Raw genomic sequence first — 24,170 nt, 5'->3', positions numbered from 1 at the left:
TAGTGTAGTGTTTGCGGTTGGCTGTGAGGGCGCAACGGCGGTGATGCGGGGCGGGTGGTGGGAGATGACGTCATCTCTTTGCTTGCCCGCAGCACCTCAGATAGTGTTGTGTTCGCAGCTGGCTATGAAGGCGGAACAGCTGTGATGCAGAGCGGGTGTTGAGAGATGATGTCATCTCTCTGCTCGCCCGCCTCCGCCAAACCTCTAAAAGTGCAGCCTTCGTGGCCCGGCTGCAACCAGGCCACGACCCAGCGGCTGGGGGGCCCCTGCTTTAATGTTTTTTAAAGAACAACTTACCAATATTTAGAAAATTTAAAAGTGTTTTTTTTTACCTTAATGCATTCTATACATTAAAGTATAAAAACCTTCTGCAAGGAGCTCCCCCCCAACCCCTAAATACTTACCTGTGCCTGATCTCGATCCAGCCATGTGCATGAGAGAAGAGGCTCTCACGGCTCTCTCTCTTTATTGGCTCATTCACAGCAGCGGGAGATCTTGGCAATGATTCAATCACAGCCAGTGAGGAGGGATCAGGAGCGTGGCTGAGTCACGCCCTGTGTGCCTTATGAACATACAGAATGGGCTCAAGAACGAGAATGCACGAGTGCCCCCATAGCAAGTGGCTTTTTATCGGTGCACTGCACAAGGGGGGAGGCCAGGAGCATCTGCGGGGAATCCCAGAAGAGGAGCATCTGGGCTGCTCTCTGTAAAACCACTGCACAGGGCAGGTTAGAATGACATATTTTTTTGTTTTTTATTTTATTAAATTTGCCTTTTACAATCACTTTTTAAAGTATAACTGCACCCAAAGTGCAAAATTCATCATGGTAAAAGTCTCTTGCCAATAAAAAGCAGTATGCTTCCCTCCTTCTGGCTTCAGGCCTTGTGATTATGTCTTGGGTGCAAAAAAGAGCATTTTTTCACTCCCAGAGAAGCATAATGAAAAATGTAGAAGGGGAAACAAACGATGCAGAAATAGATGTTAGCCAGAGAAGGACTTCATGTTTGCCTGCAGCGGTTTTTCATTGTGTTCCTTAAGTGTTTATTTAAAATATATGTACTTTTCTGTCTTGTTTTCTCAGATGATAGCCATCTGCAGGACCCCTCACTTCTCTTGGTTCCTTGTGGTCTCACGGTTAGTAGAAGATAGATGTGAGGTGCCTATAGAAGGAGAGCTCCTCTTCTCCACTGTGGATCAGAATATCCGGGTTGAATTTCCAGCTGGAGCAACACAGAGGACCCGAACAATTCGTATGCAGGTCAGTTGTAGGTAAAACTAGCCCTAGTTTCTATTCCATACATCATGGGACACATAGTTAGGCTAATATTCATTACCTGCTGGGTTATACTTCATCTCCAGGTGAATGGACACTGGTAGACCAAAGGTCTTTAGACAGGAAGTAATCCCCTATATCAGTGGTCATCAACCCTGTCCTCAGGGCCCACTAACAGGCCAGGTTTGCAAGATAACTGAAATACATCACAGGTGATATAATTTGCTGCTCAGTGATTGCAGTATTCTAGTCTGCATCTCCCCAAGGTAATACATAAAACCTGGCCTGTTAGTGGGCCCTGAGGACAGGGTTGATGACCACTGGCCTATATAACCCCTCCCATACAGCAAGTATTTTGGTTTTTTACCAGTGTCTGCAAGGTGGATGGAACGGTTGTTTGAGCTCTCTGAGCTCCAGTTCTCTAGTCCCACAAATGGTTCTTAAATGAATCGAGCGATTGAACGATCAGATCCATTTGACATAGGCTTTATATGCTTAGATAAAAGGTACCCGAGCCTCGCAAAGAAGACTCAAGATCCTGTGAGGTTTTGCCTGTAATGCGGCCTCCAGGCGCTGGACCCTGCAAAGTGGAATCCTGGACACTACAGCGCTAAGGCATTCCTGCAGGGTGCTGTACAGGTCCAAGGTACTGGACCCTAAACATGAAAAGGGTACCCAGTCCTTGAAGGTCCTCAAGTGACAGGAACCCGCCATGAAGGGTGAAGATTGGGCTCCTCGCTTCTAAGCTGCCCTGCACCTGGACGAGTAAGTGAAACCCCTTTATTTAATTATTGTGGGGTGCCCAGTGATTGTAGCAGTCAAGCTAGCGGCTGGACACCTGTGTGCGGTGACCATACGGGGGAGGTGTTTGCAAAGTGTACCTTTTTTTGCTTGTGTCTGACTGTTTCTTACCTCCATGATGGCGCACAACGGTGCGCCGTTTCGCCTTGGTTCGCCATGGCGCACGTGTGTTCGCAGGAGTGCCACTGGGCTCAGCAGTTTGTTTGGCGGCCATAGCGCACGCGGATTCGCCACACATGCGCCGTAGCCTTTATCTGGGTGCATGAAGATTCGCGCCATACTCGAATACAGCCACGCCATTCGCTAGGACCGTGCACGTGCATGTGCATGCACAGAACGTTCCGGCGCACAGCCAGCTTATTTAAGCTGTGTATGCCAAGCATGCGGTGCTTCCAAAAGGCAGCTGTGGGACACAGTCACGTGAGTCACCAGGTGTTGCTTGGCAGGCTAAAGGTGTTGCATAGGGGCTTGGTGAGCCCTATGAAAGTGTCTCCCTTCTGAGGTGTCTTAATACTACACCCAGGTACTCTCTTTTTGTGGCTAGTAAATGTCTTCAAAAAAGAGGAGTGGGGGCGTGTCCTGGCAATGGAGGAGTGAGGACACGTGTCTCTGCAGCTCTGTCCCACCGCAGCACTATTTCACCGCCACGAGGGAGATACTTACCCCAGCTGACTCCTAACATGTCCCAGAGGAGCCGGGCATCCTCGCAGCCACCGCGGAACGACCGATCCAGGCAGGGGCAGCTGGATTCCTTCTTCCCTGGGAGCCGCGAGGCTTCAAAGATGGCGCCGGCCACGAAGGCCCAGAAATCAACTAAGGCCTCACAGAATGCCGCCGCCCGACCGCAACAGCCTACAAGCTCCCCTATACCATCCCCGAGGTCGGTGAGTGAATCGGCTCCCCCACCTCCCCAGGCTCCCCCGCATCCCCGGATAGAGTCCCTGAAGCCCCAGACCCTCTAGATGATGTGGACATTAGACACCATATTTGGTCTCTCCCCACCAGGGATGACCTGGAGCGATTTGCAGATAGAGTGGAAAAGACCCTCAAGGAGGACATTGCACAACTTAAAGCTCACACCTCACACTTGGGGGGCAGAATGGAATCCCTGGAGCACAGATTTGAGGAAACCCTCCCAGTTATCTCCATGCTGCAGGACAAATGTACTGCACAAGACCATCAGATTGAGGCCCTGCTCTGTCAATTGGATGACATGGAGAATCGCAGCCGCAGGATCAGAGGCTTGCCTGAAGCGACGGGCGCTAAGGACATTGTTCCTACCTTAGAGGGCATCTTTAAGGAAATACTAGGGCTACCTGTTACAGCTACTATTGAGATAGATCGGGCACACAGGGCTCTTAAGCACCCATCCCAAGATGTGAATAACCCAAGAGACATCATATGTAAGTTACACAAGAGACTGACGGAACAACTCTGCCTGTACCCTTGTACTAGACCTACCTCTTTTCTGAGAGAAACTTTCGTACTTGCCGTGCCTTGGACTTCCCTGTGATGCTGGAGATGAGCCCTGCTCGCTCTCACCTACTCTACATAACGTTTTGGACTTCCTTCTTGTTTACCTGATTGGTAGACCCACGCACACTAGTTGAAGTCTGACTACTTGCAGCATACCTAGCTACACTCACACTACCTGGGAAGCTGCTAAGGGTGAATACCCCCACATCTCCCTCCTCTGCCACACATTGTTAGATGTGGTGGATGGGAGCTAAGGCCTCCTCCTTCCCCCCCATGTTGGCTCACGTACCCCACATAGGCCACCCTTTTCTGGGTACCGATCCCCATTTGGATCTTGGGTGGATGATCGGGTCCCCCCCCCCATAGGGGGCGGGGTCCTGAACACGACCCTCAGATGACTCACATGTTGAGATGGCTCTGGCCATTTTGTTTGGCTTGTTATGTCTTTGATATTTGCTTTACATGTCTTCTTCTTTCTTCCCCACTCCTCTTCTCCCTCTCCCTGGAGCGACCTGCCACCATCACCCACGCCGAGCACACCACCAACCTTGACACCTTGTACATCCCCAGACCTATCCATGGCTGCTTTACAGGTAAGCTCATATAATGTTAGAGGCTTCTGCTCTCCACACAAGCGTAACAAACTATGGTGGGAATTAAAACGGTTAAAGACGCAGGTGGTCTTCCTACAGGGGACCCACTTCACACCCCAGACACTTCCCAAGCTACCCACTCACCTTTTTAATCAGTGGTTCCTCAGCACCTTCCTGATATCTAAATCTAGGGGCACGGCCATCGCAATACACAAGTCTTGCCCCTTCCAGCCCACCGACAATAAAATAGACCCCTTGGGTAGATAAGTCTTCCTGAAGGGCAGTATCGCTGGACAAACGTATACCTTCGCGACGATCTATGCCCCTAACACCAATCAACTCACCTTCATTGACTCGACTTTGGAGCAACTGGCCGACTTTAGAGAAGGCCTCTTAATCCTGGGGGGACACTTCAATATCAGCCCAGACCCCTTGCTCGACACATGCCACGCGAGACCCCCACACTCCTATACATTTCTCAAACACTTTCACAAGACACTCCAATTTCACCGCATGATAGATAGCTGGAGGGTGCTACACCCCCTCAGATCGAGACTTCAGTTACTATTCCAAGGTACATGATGTGTACACACGTATAGACCACATAGATGTGGACCACACTACCCTGGAGCCCCTGCAGTCTGCGTCCATTGGCAACATCACCATCTCTGACCATGCCCCAGTCACGATCACCATCGCCCTACCATCAGGCACTCATAGGGCCTGGACGTGGAGGCTGAACGAAAATTTGCTAGACGATGTGGTGGTGGTGAAGGGGGTAGCTGACACCTTAACCCACTACTTTCGAGAAAATTCCACGGATGACATCAACGAGGGCGTAGTATGGGAAGCCCATAAAGCAGTGGTCAGGGGAGAGCTGATCTCCCAAGGGTCCAGACTTAAGAAGGCACACCAGGCAGACTTCCAAAGAGTGCACACAGCTCTTCGAAAGGCTGAACTTCACCATAAGGCCAACGGGGGCCCCGAGGCACTGAAGAAATTAACTGAGCTGTGGGAATTGTTCCTTCCCCTTCTAGATTGACAAACCCGTAAACAGTTTAGATGTCCCACAAATTTTACGAGCAGGGAAATAAATGTGGTCGTTTGCTCGCACGGGCACTTAGGAAGAAGCATGCACAGGCATACATACAAAAATTACACTCCTCCTCTGGGGAACCGATGATGCAGTCTTCTAAAATTGCTGCGGGGTTCCGAGATTACTACGCCAAACTATATAACTTAGACTCTGAGCTTCCACCTAATACACATGACACCAGAGAAAAGGCAGTCCAGGAATACTTGACCTCAGCAGGTGCCTCCCCCCACGGAAGACCAATGTTCCACTCTGGAGCTGCCGATTACTTCAACTGAACTTGGTGTGACAGTGAAGTCCTTGCCCAATGGGAAAAGTCCCGGCCCAGATGGGTTTACTAAGGCATACTAGAAGACCTTACTTCCCCATCTAGCGAACACCCATGTGCAAATATTTCAACTCAGTAGCGGGGGGGTAAGGTCATCCCCCCAGAGGCACTTTTGGCTCACATCACTGTGATCCCGAAGGAGGGCAAGGACCCCACTGTCCCCCAAAGCTACCGTCCCATCTCCCTCCTCAATGTGGACATAAAAATCCTGGCAAAAATCTTAGCTAACAGACTTAAGCACCTCATGCCTGGGATTGTCCATCCTGACCAAACAGGTTTCATTGCAGGCAGAGAGGCTAGGGACAACTCCCTCAGAGCAATCCAACTCATTCACTGGGCTTGCACCCGCTCAGACCCCCAACCCTATATAATACTATCGACAGACGTGGAAAAAGCTTTTGACCGTGTTGACTGGTCCTATTTGAAAGCAGTACTTAGGTCTCTGGGGCTAGGGTCGCGAATGCTGGCATTGATCATGGCCCTATATTCTACACCTTGCATGCAGGTTAAAGTGAACGGGACCCTCTTATCCAGCTTCCCAATCAGGAACGGCATGAGACAGGGGTGCCCCCTCTCACCCCTTTTATTCGCCCTAGTGCTGGAGCCATTGCTCAGCACTGTGCGAACCAGTAAAGATATCAAGGGTTTGCAAGTTGGCAACGTGGAACATAAGCTCTTGGCATACGCTGATGACGTCTTATTCCACCTCTCGGACCCCCTGATCTCATTGCCAAACCTGATGAAGGAACTCAAACACTTTCTAATCTTAAGATAAATTACACAAAGTCTGAAATTCTACCCATCTATTTGCCCCCTCCTTAACCACGAGTCTCTGGGCTGCCTTCCCTTTTACCTGGGCCGAATCGTCCCTTCGATATTTTAGCGTGCAACTTACAGACCACTTCGACACCCTGTACGCGGCCAACTTGCCCCCGCTGCTTACCGCAGTCAAAAAGGACCTCTCACAATGGACGCAGACTGCCTTTACATGGTTGGGACGGGTAAACATTATAGAAATGAAGTATATTGCCACGCATAATCTTCTTCTTACAGATGCTACTGATACCCCTACCTAGACTCCTCTTTGACCGTTTGTCCAGCATGCTGTCCGATTTTGTATGGAACGCATGGAAACCCAGAATAGCCCTAAAGGTGCTGAGGCGCACAAAACGTGAAGGCGGCCTAGGGATCCCGGACATAAGATGGTATTACCGAGCTATAGTCCTCCAGAGGATACTCAACTGGCGTTTCAACACTCACTCAAAACTCTGGGTCTCCCTGGAGAAATGTCTGGCGGGCAGGAATTCATCCTATGCCCGTGGCTGCCCAGGGAACACAGGGGGCTATCCGTAACGACCTCCCCACTGACAGCTCAGGTGCTCTCAGTCTGGGACCGGATCAACCCGCTCTTAAAAATAGCCCCCCCGTGTCCCCGCTGGCACCACTGGGTGGGTTCCTGTGGTTCCCCCCAGGTGAGCAGATGGCCTTTTTTGGGCCTTGGGTGGTGGATGGAGACGCCAGCTGCGGCAAGCTCATGAAAGATGGTAAGCTCCTGAGCTTTGATGCCCTACAGGCCAGGCATCAAGGCTCACGAATGAACTTTTGGAGGTATAGGTAACTACACCACTTCTTCGAGATACACGGCCGCTCAATTAGAGATCCTTCTTCCCTCACCCCGTTTGAACACCTCTTCGTAAATGAAGAACCTATCCCTCACATGGTGTCGGAATAGTACCGACTCCTAGGCTCTGCTGCCCATCAATCCAAACCCGCCTACATTCGGAGGTGGGAAAGAGACCTAGGGCAGGAATTCACCGATTCACAACTAACCCACCTATACCACCTCACACGCTTGTCTTCTATAGACTCTAAAGCCCAAAAAACAACCTATAAGATAATGTCCCGCTGGTACCGGGTGCCAGCAGAAGTGGCACATATCTATCCTTCGGGGTCAGAGCTTTGCTGGCGAGGCTGTGGACACAGAGGCACGCTTGTTCATATATGGTGGGAATGTCCTTTAATCATGCCCTTTTGGGAGGATGTCAAGGACCAAATAAAATGCATAACAGGGATAGATGTACCTTTCTTTCTGACGCACTTCCTCCTGCATGTCCCCCCGATCCCACTCAGCCAATATAAAAAAAGCGTGCTGCCCCATTTACTGAACGCGGCAAGGCGCCTACTCCCCACTTATTGGAAGCAGTCCAGAGTCCCTACCCGGGAAGAGTGGATCGGCGGAGTGAGTGCAGTCCCGAGAAGCTGAGGACTGGAATAGCGACCTGCCGGGGCTCCCGAGACCGGTTTATCGGTATCTGGACACCCTGGACTGAATACGTCACAGACTGTAGAGATGTACCCTCTAGCTTTGACATAACTTTACTAGAACTGGCAGACCCAATCCTTAAAATTTGCAGGCTGTTAAGAACTTAGAAGACGGGGAGCTACCCCTCTAAACATGGCAGCTACTGGAGTCCAACGAGGTTGACTGACTCATTTGGAGATGGTATGCTTGGTGTGGTCATGACTAAGGCTTTCTACAGGATTGCAGGTACGCTTAGATCGCTCCCTCCACCTCCCCTTCTTCCCTTCTCCCTCTTCCCTCTTCTTTTCCCCCCTCTTCTTTTTTCTATACATTCTATGGGCTGACGTATATGCCTAGAGCCTCTACACTCACGGGATGGGCCCACTTTATACGGGGGGCACTTGATGTCCCGCCCGAGTGTATAATGTGATTCTCTGGAGCCCCTGGGGCGTACAGGGGGTAGGGGGAGGTTAGACGGAGGCCATTGGGCCTCCCTCCCTCTGCCCCAGCCGTAGGCCAGGGGACCATATCTTTACTATAGTTTTATTGACAGCCCCCTCTGGCCTACCACCAGAGGTAGGGCTGTCATGCAAGAGGCCTATACACTCTATCTACCCTCCGCACCTGCTACAGCTGTCCACAACACTGCCACCAAGGCGACGTCCTAACCTATTAACCGTTGATGGCCTCTCGGCCACCCTGCACAATACCCACATGATATTTATTTTATTGTTGTATTTTATTTTATTTCTCTGTTCAACCTGTTTATTTGTGCTGTTTACACACGCCAGACCCATGTGGGTCAGCAATCTCATTCTAAAGCAAAATGTTGGACATGTCTTGTTATATGTGCTTCAAATTAAAGATTATACAAAAAAATATCCCCTAGTCTGGAGCAGGAATTGGTTGAGGATGGGGAAGAGCTAAAAGCTGAGGATTCTGTGGATGGCCTGGCGGATGAGGCTGCTTCAGAACAATCTGGACAAGAAGATATCCAGTTGGTGTCTGCCTCTCAGTCACAGAGGCTTTTGATCCTGACTCTTACAGAAATGGTTCGTTCTGCCTTTAAGTTGCCTCTTGCAGAGGTTACTGAGCCCTTCTTGTCCTCTTTGGGTTCCCTGAGGCCTCTTCAGGCCACACAGGCTTTCCCCTTACACCCTCTGTTGTAACAGGTGGTGTATGCTGATTGGGAACATCCTGACAGGATTTTTGTTCCTCCTAAGAGGTATTCCCTTTTATATCCCATGGATGAAAAGTTAGTTTAGAAGTGGAGAATGCCAGCCATAGATGCAGCAGTCTTTTCCTTGAAGTCATTATTGAAGTCATTATTGAAGTCATTATTAAAACCTTCCTTTTCTTTAGCCAGTTCAGCTATTCAGCCAGCTGTTGCAGCAAGTGGTATCTGCCATTCCATAAAGAATCAGATCACATGGCCTGACTGGGAGGATGATCTGCCTGAAAGTAAGACAGATATTCCTCGAGCGCTGTGTTTTGTTGTTGACACCTTTAAAGGATTCAATACAGCAGGTTTCTCGTTTGGCTCTCTTGTCTGTACATATGCGCAGACTTTTGTGGCTTAAGAACTGGTCAGCCGAGCTTCCTTGTAAGAAGTTATTGGCAGGTTTCCCCTTTCATGGTGAACGTTTATTTGGTGATCATTTGGACAAATATATCCAAAAGATTTCTGGAGGGAAGAGTTCTCTACTTTCTGTGAAGAAAAGCACCAGGTGTCCCTCATTTAAAACCTCAGGGACTGCTTCCTCAAATGTCTCAGCGTCAAGGCAGTTCCGCCGCCAACAGGGCGCTAGGGCCAGGGACAAGGCGCTAGGGCCAGGGACAAGCCGCAAGGCCAGGGCCAGAAAAAGCCCTGGGTCAAAAATTCTTCTAAACCCAGCAACAAGCCCTCCTTTTTAGGGGAGGCCCTCACTCCATCGGGTGGGGGGAAGGCTGCTGCACTTTGGACATTTGGAGAACAATAATTCAGGACGAGTGGGTCATCTCAACTATATCCTGCGGTTACAAGCTGGAGTTGCAGGGGGTTCCCCCTCAGAGGTTTTTAAGATCCAGCGTTCCCTCGAATCCTCCAACAAGAGGCACAGGGTTTTACTCGAACCTGTTTACGGTTTCATAAACCAAACGGGGCCCATTTTGGACCTAAGATCCCTGAACCAGTATCTACTGAACCAGGTCTTTCGGATGGAGTCTGTCCACTCAGTAGTAGCCTCACTCCAGATGGGAGACTTTCTAGCCTCCATCGATATAAAGGACGCGTATTTACATGTACCTATCTTTCAGCCTCATCAGAGGTTCCTGCGATTTGCATTAGAGGAACCTTATTTTCAGTTTGTGGCTCTACCCTTCGGGCTTGCTACAGCTCCCCAGGTGTTCACAAAGGTCCTAGCACCAGTACTGGGTCTTTTAAGGGCCCAAGGGATCTTGGTGCTTGGGTATCTGGATGACCTCCTGCTCAGAAATCACTCACTACAGGCTCTAGAACAGAGCATAACATGCACAGTGAAGTATTTGGAAAGCTTAGGCTGGATCATAAATACCGAAAGTCAACCTTGAGACCAGCTCAAAGTCTAAAGTATTTAGGTCTGATACTAGATACGGTACAAGCAAGAGTATTCTTGCCACGCGCAAGGATCTGTGCCCTGAAGGATCAGGTGTTTCAGATAAGGGGCACCAGACAACCCTCCATTCGGCTCTGTATGAGTCTTCTAGGGAGGATGGTATCCTCCTTCGAGGCGGTGCCCTATGCCCAGTTACATTCCAGGCCTTTACAACAAGACATCTTGTTGGCTTGGAACAGGAGAGGAAAAGCCCTGGATTATCCAATATTCTTATCTCCTCGGGCACGCTTAAACCTAAACTGGTGGTTGCAGGATCAGAACCTGTGAAAGGGAAGATCCTTCGTCTTGGTAACTTGGAGAGTACTGACTATAGATGCCAGTCTCTCAGGCAGAAGGGCTCACAGCTCAGGGGAAGTGGTCAAGGACAGAATAGATCTTGCCCATCAACGTTCTGGAATTAAGGGCAGTCTGACTGGCCCTACGGTCCTGAATGGTGGAGCTTCAGGACTACCCTATCAGGGTTCAGTCCGACAATGCCACTGTAGTGGCCTATATAAACCACCAAGGCGGTACCAGGAGTCATTCAGCTCTGAAGGAGGTGAACCACATACTAGCCTTTGCAGAGGGACATGTGCCGATTCTATCGGCAGTCCATATACCAGGAGTAGAGAACTGGAAGGCAGATTATCTCAGCCACCAGCAAATCTGCCCGGGGGGAATGGTCCCTACACCCAGGGGTGTTCCAGGAAATTTGCCAATGTTGGGGATAGCCAAAGGTCAAATTACTGGCATCCAGGTTTAACAAAAAGCTACAGCAATTTGTGTCCCGAACAAGAGATCCTCTGGCAATCGGAGCAGATGCTCTGGTAGTTCCATGGAGCCAGTATTCCCTGGTTTATACTTTCCCTCCGATCCCTCTCCTTCCACATTTGTTGTGCAGGATTCGGAAAGAGGGAGTTCCAGTCATTCTGGTGGCACCAGCCTGGTCCAGAAGGCCCTGGTTCCTGGAGATTGTGAGACTGACAGTGGACGGGCCATGGACACTTCCACATCGCCCCGATCTACTGTCTCAAGATCCTATATTACCCCCAATTTACAGTCTCTAAATTTGACGGCATGGCTATTAAAGCCAGGGTGTTAAAGGACCATGGCATCTCGGGACCAGTGGTGTCTACCCTAGTGAATGCTAGAAAAGCTGTCACTAGGAAGAGCTATCATAAGGTCTGGAAGACTTATATTGCTTGGTGTGAAGCCAAAAAATGGCATCTTCGGAAATACGTGATTGGGAGAATTTTCCCTTTTCTACAGTCAAATTGACTTTGAGTACAATCAGAGGTCAAGTTTCGTCCCTATCAGTATTCTTCCAAAGGCCTTTAGCCTGCCATTCACTGGTCCGAACCTTTATGCAGGGGGCAACTCGCTTTCTTCCCCCCATCAGGTCACCTATGTATCCTTGGGACTTGAACTTGGTGCTATTTGTGTTAAAGAAGCAACCATTTGAGCCTATCAAGGAAATTCCATTAGACTTGCTGTCATGCAAATTAGTATGTGTGTGTCACCGGCGCAAAACCACTGCTCCCTCAAAATCCTTAAAGGTTAATTCCAAAGTTGCTGCATTCAAAAAAGGCCCTTCATTAGAATGGGCTGAAAGTGCTGATTAATGTGTGTGAATGCGCTACTCCCATATCAACACCACTTACAATATTCCCTTCCTATTGTTATGTGAAAAAACTTTACCTGAACACTCTTCCATAAGTTATATCATGTGCACCAAACTGAACCAAAAACATAAATCAAAACAAAAAAACAAAAATCAAAACATAAATCAGCTATTAAATGCAATATGTGTCATAAAGTCCACAAAAAATGCTGCAAAATCTTCTATCAATTGCTGTGACTAACGTGCTCCTGTGTTTCTTCAATAATCATATGTGACTGAGTGACACACCACCACCTTTTAGACTGGCCACTCACCAGATGCTTCTTAATTGATGCGCCTTTGGTTCATTCATGGGATAACCACTCCACCTAAGTAACACTCCGGCTCCAAAAGGACCCAAGAAGGGGCAGGCAGCTTCCATTGCCAATTGGGTCCGTCAATTTGGTCATTCAGGCCTACTGTCTGAAACATAAAGCTCCTCCCTTTAGGGTGAGAGCTCACTCTACCAGGGGTGTAGGAACCTCCTGGGCTTTTCGCCATCAGGTATCTGTGGCTCAGATTTTTAGGGCCGCTACCTGGTCTTCAGTGCATATGTTCACAAAATTTTTATCAAGTGGATGTTTTGAGCAGCCGAGGATTCTCCTTTCGGCCGCAGTGTACTGCGGGCTGCCGTATAAGGTCTGATGGCTATTGTTTGGCAGGGTGTCTCTCTCCCCTCAAGGCTATTGCTCTGGGACGTCCCAACAGGTAATGAATATTAGCCTAACTCTGTCCCATGATGATGAAAAAGAAAATATGATTTTCTCGTCATACTTGCCTGTAAAATCCTTTTCTTTGAGTACATCATGGGAGACAGAGGTCCCTCCCCTCTCTTTGAGGATTCAGTGCTTGCTACAAAACTGAAGTACTTCCTGTATGGGAGGGGTTATATAGGGGATCACTTCCTGTCTAAACACTTTTGGTCTACCAGTGTCCATTCACCTGGAGATGAAGTATAACCCAGCAAGTAATGAATATTAGCCTAACTCTGTGTCCTATGATGTACTCAAAGAAAAAGGATTTTACAGGTAAGTATGACGAAAAAATCCTTTTTTTTGTTCCATATTTTTTTCTTTTTCCTGTGTAACTAGTTGCCCGCTTTCCTACAATACAGTAATAGTTTGTAAATCTGACTTATCTTGTGTTGCAACGCTATAAAAAACTGGAATGAAGCAAGAAAAAACTTTCATTATTTCACTCTTTCAGGTACTACCAGTCAGCAGAAACTTATTGCGGGAGATCACAGGAGACAATTCATCTTCTACTAGCCCACTCCTATGTCTTTCACAGAGTTCAACAGACAACTTCTTACGTCCTGTTAAAATCCAGCTGCCGTTGCCACCAGGATACACAGGTTAGCTGCTGAAAGGAATATCAGTTGCATCACATTCCGACCAAACTCGCACAGGACCCTTTTTTTGGTCCGCAGTAAAATCGGAATGCATGGGTGTTTGCACCCATGCGATCCGATTCCTGTCCAAATTTGCAGTTTCCTCTGCGATATACAAACTGATTTGGGGGAGTCATTAGCTTTCTATTGACACTCCTAGCAGTTCTCATAGGGCAGTGTAAACTGCTGCCGGGAGAGATGCGATGTGGGAACCTGCAGTGGATTCACAGGGTTCCTGCATTGCTGCAGTGTGAACTAAGGGAAAAAAGTATTTGATCCCCTACTGATTTTGTACGTTTGCCCACTGACAAAGAAATGATCAGTCTATAATTTTAATGGTAGGTTTATTTTAACAGTGATAGACAGAATAACAACAAAAATATCCAGAAAATCGCATTTCAAAAATGTTATAAATTTATTTGCATTTTAATGAGTGAAAGAAGTATTTGATCTCCTATTAACCAGCAAGATTTCTGGCTCCCAGGTGTCTTCTATACAGGTACTGAGCTTAGATTAGGAGCACTCTGTTAAAGGGAGTGCCCCTAATGTCAGCTTGTTACCTATATAAAAGACACCTGTCCACAGAAGCAATCGATCAATCAGATTCCAATCTCTCCACCATGGCCAAGACCAAAGAGCTGTCCAAGGATGTCAGGGACATGATTGTAGACCTACACAAGGCTGGGATGGGCTACAAGACCATCGCTGAGCAGCTTGGTGAGAGGGTGACAACAGTTGGTGCGATTATTCACAAATGGAAGAAACAAAAAATAACTGTCAATCTCCCTCGGTCTGGGACTCCATGCAGGGTCTCACCTCGTGGAGTTTCAATGATCATGAAAACGGTGAGGAATCAGCCCAGAACTACACGGGAGAATCTTGTCAATGATCTCAAGGCAGCAAGGACCATGGTCACCAAGAAAACAATTGGTAACACACTATGCAGTGAAGGACTGAAATCCTGCAGCTCCCGCAAGGTCCCCTTGCTCAAGAAAGCATATGTACAGGCCCATCTGAAGTTTGCTAATGAACATCTGAATGATTCAGAGGAGAACTGGGTGAAAGTTTTGTGGTCAGATGAAACCAAAATCAAGCTCTTTGGCATCAACTCAACCCGCTATGTTTGAAGGAGGAGGAATGCTGCCTAAGACCGCAAGAACACCATCCCCACCGTCAAACATGGAGGTGGAAACATTAAGCTTTGGGGGTGATTGTCTGCTAAGGGGACAGGACAACTTCACTGCATCAAAGGGACATTGGACGGGGCCATGTAAGTCAAATCTTGGGTGAGAACGTCCTTCCCTCAGACAGGGCATTGAAAATGGGTTGTGGGTGGGTATTCCAGCATGACAATGACCCAAAACACACAGCCAAGGCAACAAAGGAGTGGCTCAAGAAGAAGCACATTTAGGGTCTGGAATTGCCTAGACAGTCTCCAGACCTTAATCCCATAGAAAATATGTGGAGATAGCTGAAGGTTCGAGTTACCAAATCTCAGCCTCGAAACCCTAATGACTTGGAGAAGATCTGCAAAAAGAAGTGAGACAAAATCCCTCCTGAGATGTGTGCAAACCTGATGGCCAACTACAAGAAACATCTGACCTCTGTGATTGCCAACAAGGGTTTTGCCACCAAGTACTAAGTCATGTTTTGCAAGGGGTCAAATACTTATTTCACTCATTAAAATGTAAATCAATTTATAACTTTTTTAAAATGCATTTTTCTGGATATTTTTGTTGTTGTTCTGTCTCTCACTGTTAAAATAAACCTGCTATTAAAATTATAGTAAAAATAAGTGGAACTACCATCAATCTGTGCAAATGGCAAAGAAATTGTGTATAACTAAATATAAATAACAATAGGAGCAGCTCATTGTAAATAAATGTAAATGTGGAGAAATTAATTGAAAATTAATTAATTGGAACCGCGCTCTCTATAAAATTAATAAAAGTGCAACTGCACTTGCACTTGTATTAATTATATAGAGAGCGCGGTTCCAATTAATTAATTTTCAATTAACTTCTCCACATTAAAATTATAGACTGATCATTTTTTTGTCAGTGGGCAAACGTACAAAATCAGCAGGGGATCCAATACTTTTTTCCCTCACTGTAAGCCAGTCAGCACTGGGCCTTCCTTCTCCTCTCTAATTGGCCTAGGGATCATTATCACTAAGCTTGAAAGTAAGAGAGTATTCAAAATTTTGAGTGGTCATCAGAATGGTAATAAAGGAGAAGCCTTCCAATGAGGACACTTGGACGATTGACAGCTGCCTAAAGCCGCGCGCTCACGATCGCGCTCTGTTGGTGGAAAATCAGACCGTTTGTACTCTCCATCGGACAATTGTTGTCAGATTTTCCGCAGACAAATGTTGGATGGCAGGCTTTGAAATTTTCAACAAATGTCTGTTATCGGATTTTCCAAGCGTGTGTACACAAGGCCATCGGACAAAAGTCCAAAGTACAAACACGCATGCTCGGAAGCAAGGACAAGCCAGAAGCGGTCGGTCTTGTAAACTAGCATTCGTAATGAAGAAATAACATTCGTGACGTGGCAAATTATGAAATCTCGAAATGCAGCGCACATTCTCTTCTTCTTTAATGGGATAATAATGAAGCTGCTTTGCTTGTGATACTGATGGAGTTATTGCAAACAAATTTTCAAAGGCTTTGTTTTTCTAGTGATATCAAGAATAATATTATTATGCTTTTTGTTTTTTTTATTTTTCTGGGCAAGTTACCACAGCACCATTATCCCGTAGTTTTTAAGATCAAAGATACAACTATGTTGGTGTCCCCTGTCAAATTTACGTTGTATTTTTTTAAATGTAATTGCCTACTCCCAAACTGTCATTTGAAGTAAAACACATAGCCAAGTATTATTCTCCACAATTTTTTTATTGTGCATTAAAAAAAGAAAACAAATAACATTAGACATGCTATCTGCCAATAGAACTTAACCAAAACGTGCATTCTATGCATCCAAAAATATAGAAAATATAACTAATCAAATCATTATTATTCAACCAAAAAATAAAATAAAAGCCTCATGCATGTGTCCTGCTTCTTAATATAGGGGGTCAGCTATGCCAAGAGTTGGTGAAAGCAGGGGTTCCCGAAAATCATCCGGATTATTCTCCTGGAGCTCCCGGAGCAAAGGCATATGACATAATTGGTCATGATTAATAAAGCAACCAATCCATGTTGCAATCCAAGTTTTGGTCTAAGAAATCCTCCTCCTCCTGTTCCTGGACTGGACTTGGGTCAAAGCAATAACTCCAAGGCCAATAATAAATACACATCATTGCCTCCGATTCCTCAACATTTTTGGTTGACGAACGGCCGTTCAGAACTAACTAAAAAGCACGAAATCAAAAGCGCAAAATGAAAAGCGCGAATTGAAAAGCGCTAAATGAAAAGCACTAAATGAAAAGCGCGAATCGACACTCACCAAACTTCTACTAACACGAAATTAGCAGAAGGAGCCCAAAAGTTGGCGCTAAAGAGCTGAAAAACCACGTAGTACATCACTATGTTCGCGTTTGTTGGGTGACAATTCCTTTCCGTTTGTATGCAAGACAAAATCCAGGCACACGCCTTCGGACAAAAGTCAGAGGTTTTGTCTGTGGAAAATCCGATCGTGTGTACGAGGCTTAAGGAGCACAGGAATCAGAGCTGAAAACCATCCAGCAATGAGGCTAGGCAGACCTCAGGTTTTAATAGGCCACCAGGCACCACGATGTGTGGCCGCGCTCAGGCATGCACATGTGTGCGGTGGCCTGTGTGTAAGCATGCGCATGTGTATTTTTGTCCTTCCACGTCTTGTTAAACTCTTTTGCTCACGAGTATGTGCACAACCCTGATCATGTGCAAAAAAATAAACACTTGCTACACAAGGTTCCTGTCAGTTACGTAATTATGTCACTGCTCATTGTAAAAGCAACTACACAGGGGATGTTACAAGACTGGTGTCTAGAGGAATAATGGGTGCTACTAAATAGAAAAAAAGGGAAAAGAGTCCTTCTTATGACCTATTTAAGTGGGGATTTCTCATTGGAGAAACACCTGTATGGAAAAACATGAAGAAATTGCTGGAAGGTAAGAAATTACCATTGTATTAATAACAAAAAAAGTCTTCCTTGAGTTCAGTTTTAAGGAAGTCTATTCATTATGAATGGACTGCCACACACCATGTTACCATGCACTGTCATCAATGCAGCCTGACCAGTGTCCATCAATGCAGCGTGAACAGTGCCCATCAATGCAGCCTCACCTGTGCTCATCAATGCAGCCTTACCTGTGCCCATCAATGCATACTCACCTGTGCCCATAAATGCAGCCTCCACTGTGCCCATCAATGCAGAGTGACCAGTGCCCATCAATGCAGCGTGACCCATGCCCACCAATGCAGCATGACCTGTGCCCACCAATGCAGCATGACCTGAACCCACCAGTGCAACTTACCTGTGCCCACCAGTGCCACTCGCCTGTGCCCATCCCTGCAGCGTGACCTGTGCAGAGGAAGAGAGAGGGGAGGAACAGAAGGGCCGGCCGGATCACAGAGCGGGGATTGCCCGCTGTAACAGCTTTCATTTGAATTGCAGTCCGATCCCCGTCACACACAGTCCCACCTCCTGGCCCACCTCCTTTGATACTTCACATGTCCTGGCATTGGACCAGTGTTCTGTCTATCAAAGTAGCCGGGCCAGGAGGCGGGACTGTGTGTGACGGCAAGCAGACTGCAATTTAAATGAAAGCTGTTACAGCGGGCAATCCCTGTGAACGGTCTGTGAACGGGCTGGCTCTCCTCTTCCTCCTTTCTCTCTCTCTCTCTCTCTCTCTCCATTCAACCCCGCCTGCCGCCACTGCTCGCCCCCACCTTTCTGAGGCAGCCCACACTCACCCTCAATAATTTTCCACTCGCCAAATGCGAACAGGTGAGTGTAAATTTTGGGTTAAACCAAATTGTTTACTGTATCCAAAACTTAAAAAAAAAATGCAATAACTATTGCACATTTGCAATAAACGTTCAGGTGCAATTTTATTTGCATACAACTGCTATATAAAGAAAACAAATCAGGTATGGCTTGAGAAAAAGCCCTGGGTGAATTATGGTAAAGCTCAGGCACTCTTGGGTGATTTTGGAACTTTGCTCTTTGTAATACTATTGATACTGTTCGCAGGTAATACTTTGGATCGATCGCACTTATTCCTCTTGCATGGTGATCCGCAGGCACAGACCTGGACAGATATTACCAGTCAGGTTGTGTTACAGATTACTCATATTTACGCCTACTTCCAGGTGGATCACTTCTCTTGGTGAGTATATTGCATGAAAGTTGCCTAAAGTAATTGTAGCTGTATTAGTGCACTTGCCACAACACAGTTAGGTACTGCCCATGGTACTTTTTTTTGTTTGCACTAAACAGTTCTTCTTGCCTGGTCTTTTTTTTTTTTTTTTTTAAATTGAGTGTTTTTATTAAAGAAAAAGAGTACACAGACAAAAATACAGAGAACAAAATAATCAAAGGCATGCTCAGTATATTGTATTAGAGTGGGTATAACAGTGGGATTGATTTACTAAAACTGGAGAGTGCAATATCTGGTGCAGTTCTGCATAGAAACCAATCAGCTTCCAGGTTTTATTGTCAAAGCTTAGTTGAACAAGCTGAAGTTAGAAGCTGATTGGCTACCATTGCACAGCTGCACCTGATTTTGCTCTCTCCAGTTTTAGTAAATCAAGAGTGTGTCTGGTTTTTGCTAGTAACTTTACACCCTTATGGGGCGTACACACGGTCGGACTTTTCGTCTACAAAAGTCCAACGGACGCCGACGGACTAAAGCTGGCTGGTAATCCGATCGTGTGTGGGCTTCTCCGGACTTTCAGCAGACTTTTTCAGCCTCAAATCCGACGGACTTTAGATTTGAAACATGCTTCAAATCTTTACGTCGTAACTACGACGGACCCCGAAATCCGCTCGTCTGTGTGCTAGTCCGACGGACAAAAACCCACGCTAGGGCAGCTATTGGCTACTGGCTATGAACTTCCTTATTTTAGTCCGGTGTACGTCATCACGTACGAATCCGTCGGACTTTTGTGTGGTCGTGTGTAGGCAAGTCCGTTCGTTAGAAAGTCTGCTGCAAGTCCGCCGAAAGTCCGCCGGAAGTCTGTTGGACAGGCTGTCGGACTTTTGTAGACGAAAAGTCCGACCGTGTGTACGCGGCATAAGACAGGACCGAAGTAAAAAACCATGGAACAAGACTTGGTGGGGTCACGTTTAGCCTGAATCATAGGGATAATATTTGAGTGTATTAATATATAGAGCTAGGTGCATTTATAAATGTGGTGATCTCTCTCTTCAGAAACCAAATGCATAAAGCTACAACTGAAATCATATATATTAAAAATACACATATTATGTGTTATTTATAGTAAAATTGATCTTTGCTCCTGATTGAAAAAATACAAATTAGGGGGGCAGGAGGAGGAGCCTAGCAGAGCAGACATGCATTGTTAGAGCTCCACACCGCTGAGGAGAGAAGAGAAGGACAAAGCGGAGCCTGCAGGCTCAAAAGGTATCCATTTGAACATTTTTGCCCCAGGGAACAAACTGTGAAAGTTTGGGCAGGAAATATGGTACTGGGAGGAAACCGTGGCAGAAATAAAAATCACCTCACAAAGAGCTCACAGGCACTCACTGCAGCTGAAGCAGCTCCAGTCACCTCACAAGATACAGCATCAGGGCGCTCTCACAGACAAAAAATGTCACAGCAAGACTCTCCATTTGAGTCAGATACAGAACAAATCCTCTCACAAACTTCTCCACAAGCCTCCTCAGTATCCCCAGTAATATTATTACAATTTGAAAAGATGCTTCATAAGGCTTTAAAACAAACATCAGACCAAATAACAAAAAGCCTAACCAAAGAAATAAGAGAGCTGGGAAACCGCACCGCAGCCTTAGAAATAAAAATGGATGAAATTGAAATTACAACCCAAGAAAATATAACAGAATTGGAACAATTAAAAAAAGAGAATTTAATACTTCAAACTAAGCTCGAAGATTACGAAAATAGAGCCAGACGTTCAAACTTGCGCATAAGGGGAATACCTGAAACTGTGACAGACCTGCAATCTACTATTACTGCTCTATTACAAGAACTAAAGCCAGATATCCCTATTGAACGTTTAGAACTGGACAGAGTACACAGAGCCCTCACAGCCAAAAAGAAAGATGGACCCCCACGTGATATAATCACAAAATTTCATTATTACAGAACGAAAGAACAAATACTAATTGCTGCAAGAGAAAAAAAAGAACTTAATTTTCAAGGACACAATTATCAAATTTTTGCTGACCTATCCCAACTTACTATTACTAAAAGACGATCCATGAAACCCCAACTAATGGAACTGCAACGCCACAACATTATGTATCAATGGGGCTTCCCCTTTTCAGTCAGATTTAACTACCAAGGTACAATTTACAGAAGCAGATCAGCAGATGAACTACAACAAACCCTTTTAAAATTAAATCTGACAGAACCCACAAGCAGCAACACTCCCACATGCAGAAGAATGGCGTCATCTTCACCTTCAGGCAGCACCCAGAAAATTTCAGAACAAAATGGGAATCATCATTCTCACAAAAGAGGCCGTTATGCCACATCATCCATGGACCAAGAAGATTCAATGGACTGACATCCTAATTCCTGATATCTCTTCATTTATTATACTAAGAGATGGTTCTCTATAAAAAAACCTATATTTATAACTGAATGTAACTGCATTCTGATAGTCACACACTGTATGGGATCATGTTACATTCCAGTTATATTTCTTTTTACTTCTGATTCATATAGCCTTAGAATATATAAGTGAAATAAGGAAATTCTTGTTCAGTTATATATTATCAGGTAATAACAATAGATTTATTACTTTTTAGGACAAACATGTTCAATAATCCAGAAGTAATGGAAGCTTTTTCTTTCTTTTCTTAAAACAAATATATTATTACCTAACTAGTTCCTAGAATTATGTTTTTGTTTATTCTAATCTGAAGCAATACAACCTCAATTTTATGAGTTAACATATCTAAACAGTTACATATGAATAAATGTAATTGTTTACTCTAAAAGGGTTAAAATCCCAAAATAATTCAAACTATCTTCATCAATACCAAAGTTATTAACAGTACCTTTCTAACTGAATTATTTAGCCTAGGGCAAGACTAACCATATACAACCACCCTGGAATAAATAATTTCAACAAAAACTATATTCTGCACTCCAATTAATGAAACATCATTTTGATGTCTTTTGACATAGCACTTCTCTCCTGTAAGCGGAAGATCCGTGTACCCCCATTAGCCCTCCTCATTCTCCCAACCATATTATGTGGGAGTGTGACGAAGGCACTTATTCCCCTGAGAGAGATATTGATTCTCTTTCACGGGTAAATTGTGATTACTTGCAAAAAATAATTTATACAATGTATCATCTAATCTCATATGTTTTTTGCTTACTCTTTACTCCAGAATTCACTGGTTTCTTTTCTATCTATTCATCTCTTCAGTCCACACAGGTTGATCTGCGCAGTCAGCTCTGCATAACAAAAAGTAAGTCAAAACTATTTGATCTATTGCCATGGCACCACTGAATATACTTTCCCTGAATGTTCAGGGAATAAATGTCCCTCAAAAAAGGACCAAAGCCTTCCGTACTTTCCATAACAAGAAGGCTCACATAGTATGCCTCCAAGAAACACACTTCACCAAAGATTCTACTCCAAAATATATTTCTCCTTTTTATCAACAAATTTACACGGCTTCTGCCTGTACCAAGCAAAGGGGAACTCTAATTGCATTTCACCGATCCACACCATTCACCTTATCATCAGAAATTAAAGACCCAGAAGGTAGATACCTGATACTCATGGGTTATATAATGGATAGAGCAATCACGGTGATTTCCTACTACGCTCCTAACAAACAACCTACACCATTCCTCTCACATATATTACAAGTGATTAATACACACAAAATAGGAACAGTGATAATGTGTGGGGATTCGAACCAGGTCCTCCTCCCATTTCTAGATAAATCACCTTTTACACCATCCAAAATAACCTCTAGATTACCTTTTTCTCAACTTCTTTCCAAATACAATCTAGTAGATTCATGGAGAGAAAGTAACCCAATGAAAAAGAAATTCACTTATTTCTCGCACCCTCATCAAACCTTCACCAGAATAGATCATATTTTTCTAACAATAGGAATGATACCAGAAATTATTGCAACAAATATAATTCCGATTCCGTGGTCTGACCATAATGCAGTATACACTACTATAGCCTCAGCCATACCAAAAGCGCATGACCCAACGTGGTACTTACTGGACATAATGCTAAAACACCCACTACATCAGATGGCCATTGAACAAGCTTTAAAGGAATACATATCAATTAATAATACAACAGACATCTCCCCAATAACACTGTGGGAAGCTCATAAGCCTGTCTTGCGTGGTACAATACAAAGACAAATGGCACTATTTAAACGGGAACGCAAAAATCTAGCAAAAAAACTAGAACTCAATTTTAATGCAGCCTACATATCATTTCAAGATAATCCATCTCAGAGTACAAAATCTCATCTGGAAAAATCTAGATTGGAATACGATCTATTTCTCACTGAATCAGTTGATAAATCCCTCAAACGCTCCAAACACAATTTCTACATGAATACAAACAAACCAGGTACATATTTGGCTCGGGCATTAAATTCAACTAACAAATCTTTCAAACCAATACGTTTGAAATTATCAAAAAATGTTTACACTTGTAATCCAGTTAAAATAGTCCATAAATTTCACTCACATCTCGCAACTTTATACAAGACAAACAATGAATTTAATCCTACAGAAGCTGAATCCTTCTTCTCAAAAATAACCTTACCTGAGTTATCTCAGAATCAAAAAAGCAGTTTGGATGAGCCTATAACTATAGATGAAGTTGCTAATGCCATAAAAGACCTAAAACTTAACAAAAGACCAGGCCCAGACGGCTACTCGGCTTTATACTATAAAACATTCTCAGAAATACTCTCTCCCATTCTCACTGAAACTTTTAACAAACTTCTAGATGGACATTCTTTTCGGCAAGAAACACTAATGGCAATTGTTTGTATGATCCCAAAACCCCTTTCTGATGATACTTCCTGTGTGAATTATCGGCCTATCTCTCTGTTAAACCTCGATATTAAATTATTAGCAAAAATAATAGCAAAACGCCTCAATAGCATTATAGGAAAATTAATACATAGAGATCAAGTAGGCTTCATGCCAAATAGACAGGCAGGCGATAATATACGCAGGGCAGTGTTATTGGCACATATTGCTAAAAAACGGAAAATCCCTTTATGTTTTCTATCTCTCGATATTAAGAGGGCATTTGACACAGTATCCTGGCAATATATGCAATATTCATTACAAAAATGGGGTTTTGGACCCCACTTTTTAACATGGATCAAAGCATTATATAATAAACCCAAAGCCTATATAAAATATGCTGGATACAAATCTGAAGCCTTTAATATCGAAAGAGGTACCCGACAGGGTTGCCCATTATCTCCCTTATTATTTG

General features: G+C 45.0%; 1 protein-coding gene across 2 annotated transcripts in view; it reads left to right on the top strand.

The window, feature by feature from the left end:
• Positions 1–24,170, top strand: part of PIDD1 (p53-induced death domain protein 1) — a 69,091-nt gene that overhangs the window by 18,954 nt on the left and 25,967 nt on the right. For both annotated transcript variants that reach the window (XM_073604821.1, XM_073604820.1), the window contains exons 8-10: positions 1,083–1,259; positions 13,346–13,493; positions 18,712–18,847. In XM_073604821.1, coding sequence (XP_073460922.1) covers positions 1,083–1,259; positions 13,346–13,493; positions 18,712–18,847 — 461 coding nt within the window. The remainder of the gene's footprint in view (positions 1–1,082; positions 1,260–13,345; positions 13,494–18,711; positions 18,848–24,170) is intronic.

The sequence above is a fragment of the Aquarana catesbeiana genome, linkage group LG11, assembly GCF_042186555.1.
Source record: "Aquarana catesbeiana isolate 2022-GZ linkage group LG11, ASM4218655v1, whole genome shotgun sequence".
Taxonomy (NCBI): Eukaryota; Metazoa; Chordata; class Amphibia; order Anura; family Ranidae; genus Aquarana; species Aquarana catesbeiana.
The sequence above is the reverse complement of the archived record's forward strand: the minus strand, read 5'-3'. Positions and strand labels throughout refer to the sequence as shown.